This window comes from the organism of the source record quoted next, assembly GCF_019968955.1.
Source record: "MAG: Porospora cf. gigantea A chromosome Unknown PgA_NODE_3586_length_2563_cov_414.759, whole genome shotgun sequence".
NCBI classification, from domain to species: Eukaryota; Apicomplexa; class Conoidasida; order Eugregarinorida; family Porosporidae; genus Porospora; species Porospora cf. gigantea A.
The window spans coordinates 1-2,496 of NW_027151643.1; the positions used below are offsets into that span (position 1 = coordinate 1).

Genomic DNA, 2,496 nt, shown 5'->3' on the forward strand with positions numbered 1-2,496 from the left:
AATCGTCGCTGCGGCAGAGGTTCCAGAGAAGCCACGGAAACCGGAGTTGTGAGTGCCAGGGGAGGGCCTCGTTGGCAGGGTGTAACCAGGCCGCGGCGCTCTTGGCCGTGGAGGCTGTGGGTTCGCGGTCGTCGGACTGAAATGCACCTTCTTCGGAGTCGTCGGCGTCACGACTTCTTCGGAGTCGATGTATGCTGGGACTGGTGGTCTGTAGGGGGGCGGTCTGTAGGGTGTACTTGGCCAGTGAATCCCGTCGCTCTCCCCACCCGAATAATTCTGTTCTCTGCGAGGCGCACCTATGAATGCGTCATCCAGCAGGGGAAAGTCATGCATGACGGCCGGTCGTACAAAGTGAGCTCGAGGCGCAGGCACGCGCTGGTGTTTAGGATGTTTAGACCGTCTGCGTCGTCGTTTCCTACGCGTGACATAGTAGAGAGGGCGCCCGAAGTGTCTGTGACGGGGGTCCTTCGCCATGTGGCGTTTGTGAATCTTGGGGCGCGCCACGAGAGGCGCCAACACAGTCATCATGAGGGTGTCTTGGCCGTCATCAACGCGTTTAGCGGGGAAATCAAGAATCATGAAAATTGCGAAACTCTATGAAAACCCTCTGTCGTCTGATGGTACTTCGCGTTTGGACTCTTTGTCATCGCAGAGCAGGCTTAACAGACGATCCTTCTCCATCCGGTCTTTCTCCGAAAGACACTCGACTATAAGCGAGGGTCCTCTCAAGAGTTTTCTGAGCCAGTCTTCGAAATCCTTCTGAGGTGGTGGAATCACCCGGAACGGGTCGAGCCCGGCCATACCCTGCTCAAGCAAAGATCCATCTAGGACTTGCGACATCGAGGACACCAGCTGGCTGACAATTCGACAGGTAAGCTGGTAGTCTCGCGGGTGCAAGCGGGTCAACTTACTCAGAAATTTCAAAAAACATTGAATCGCGTACTCTGGAGACACCAGATAGCTGGCTCTCGCGATTGTGAATTGCACAAAGCCTAGGCTCGCCGAGGTGCCACATATCAGCTCGTAGGCATTGTCGATGTAGTTCCGGATGGCGTCGTCACTGCTTCGTAGCCGCCATCGATCGTTGATGCGCTTCCTCGCTACTGCCGCAAGTGTAACTCTGTGGCCCCATCGTACCAGATGGTCTAGAATGTGCATGAAAACGAAGTCCCTGCGCCGGGACTCAACGGGGAACGCGATACTGACGCTGCTGAGCTTTTGGCGGGAGCCCGTTGGCTTGCAGAGCACCGAGTGGCCCACGGTGACTGGGGCGGACACCATATCCTCCAGACGATTGAGAGAGTTGCGCAGGGTCCTCCGAGGAGGTAGTTGAGTGAGGAGATGCACGAGCCCGGCTTCCTCGTAAGGACTACAGCAAACTACAGCGGAGACTGCGTGAAGAAGACTCGTTTCTCTTACTAGGACTGTACGACACGCCCTTCTCTGAAAGAACTGTCAACTGCTTGCCCACCTCCTCGACCGTCAAAGCTGGCACGTCGGATTTCTCTGGTACTGGGCTCAGAATGTCCACGAGAACCTGTTTGTGATGGGTCATCAAGCCCTCGCGGGTGCGGGTCTTGAAGCTTTGTTTCCGCAGGATGTCCTCCAGCACTACTCCGCACAATGTGTCAAAAAGCTTCGGTCTCGGGTGAAATCGAACGGGATCCAACAGCTGTTCCAGACAGCGCTCTACAGCGCTGAAATGCATATTCAGCGTCAGCACGGCCGTGGCTGGGTTCCCCGTTAAGTGAGTGGCCCTTTCGAAAGATACGACGTCGAGCAGGTACCGCGCCATATCATACACGAGACCCATATCATTTAGAGCTAGCACTGACTTTGGGAGCAGCCGGAAGATGCAGAGACTGGTGAGAAAGGCTTGAGCTTCAGCAGCGTTCAAATCGGTTATCTCCTCAATCTCGACGAGCAACGTTACAACGCAGACATCCAGGGGTAGAGCGCTCTCTGGGTGCAACGCATAGGTTGGAAAGGGCAGGATGTCTAGTTTGTGCGCTGGGTGGGCGGCCGGCAGTGTGGATGAGGGCAGTCCTGACTTGGATAATTGAGCCCACGTCACGTCACGACTGGGTTTTGGCACATCAGATCGAAATCCGGTTTCCAGAAGCTTGTACGAAGCCGAAGTGCCTAGCATCAGAAGTCCACGTGACTTTGGAAGCAACACCTGAAGGCGCATGACTATAGGACGATTTACAAACGATGTGCTGAAGTTGAGTTACGAATCTTGTGCAACGACGTGGACTTGCTTCGTTCAGGGTTTTACGGTCTTGGGTGTCTGGTTCTGCGCCTGCAACTACCCCACACTCATAAGATGGAAAAGCTCACACATTCAGCAGCGAGCGTTCTTTTGCAAGCACATATGGCGTTTCCAAAGCAGCTCTCATATGATGTTCACTCGGAAAAGAGCATTCGTGGGTATTGCACGACTACCCCACGGCGGTGTACAACTACCCCACACTCATAGTACGAAGGAGCTCACAC

The 2,496-nt window shown here is 54.7% G+C and overlaps 1 protein-coding gene across 1 annotated transcript; it reads right to left on the reverse strand.

Annotated features, from left to right (window-relative positions):
* Positions 1-594: 594 nt before the first annotated feature.
* On the reverse strand, positions 595-2,191 carry KVP18_004493 (uncharacterized protein; the record flags this gene model as incomplete). Its single annotated transcript, XM_067957151.1, has 2 exons — positions 595-1,391; positions 1,420-2,191. The coding sequence occupies 2 exons, from the start codon at positions 2,189-2,191 to the stop codon at positions 595-597; spliced, it is 1,569 nt and encodes a 522-aa protein (XP_067809416.1).
* Between the last annotated feature and the right edge of the window lie 305 nt (positions 2,192-2,496).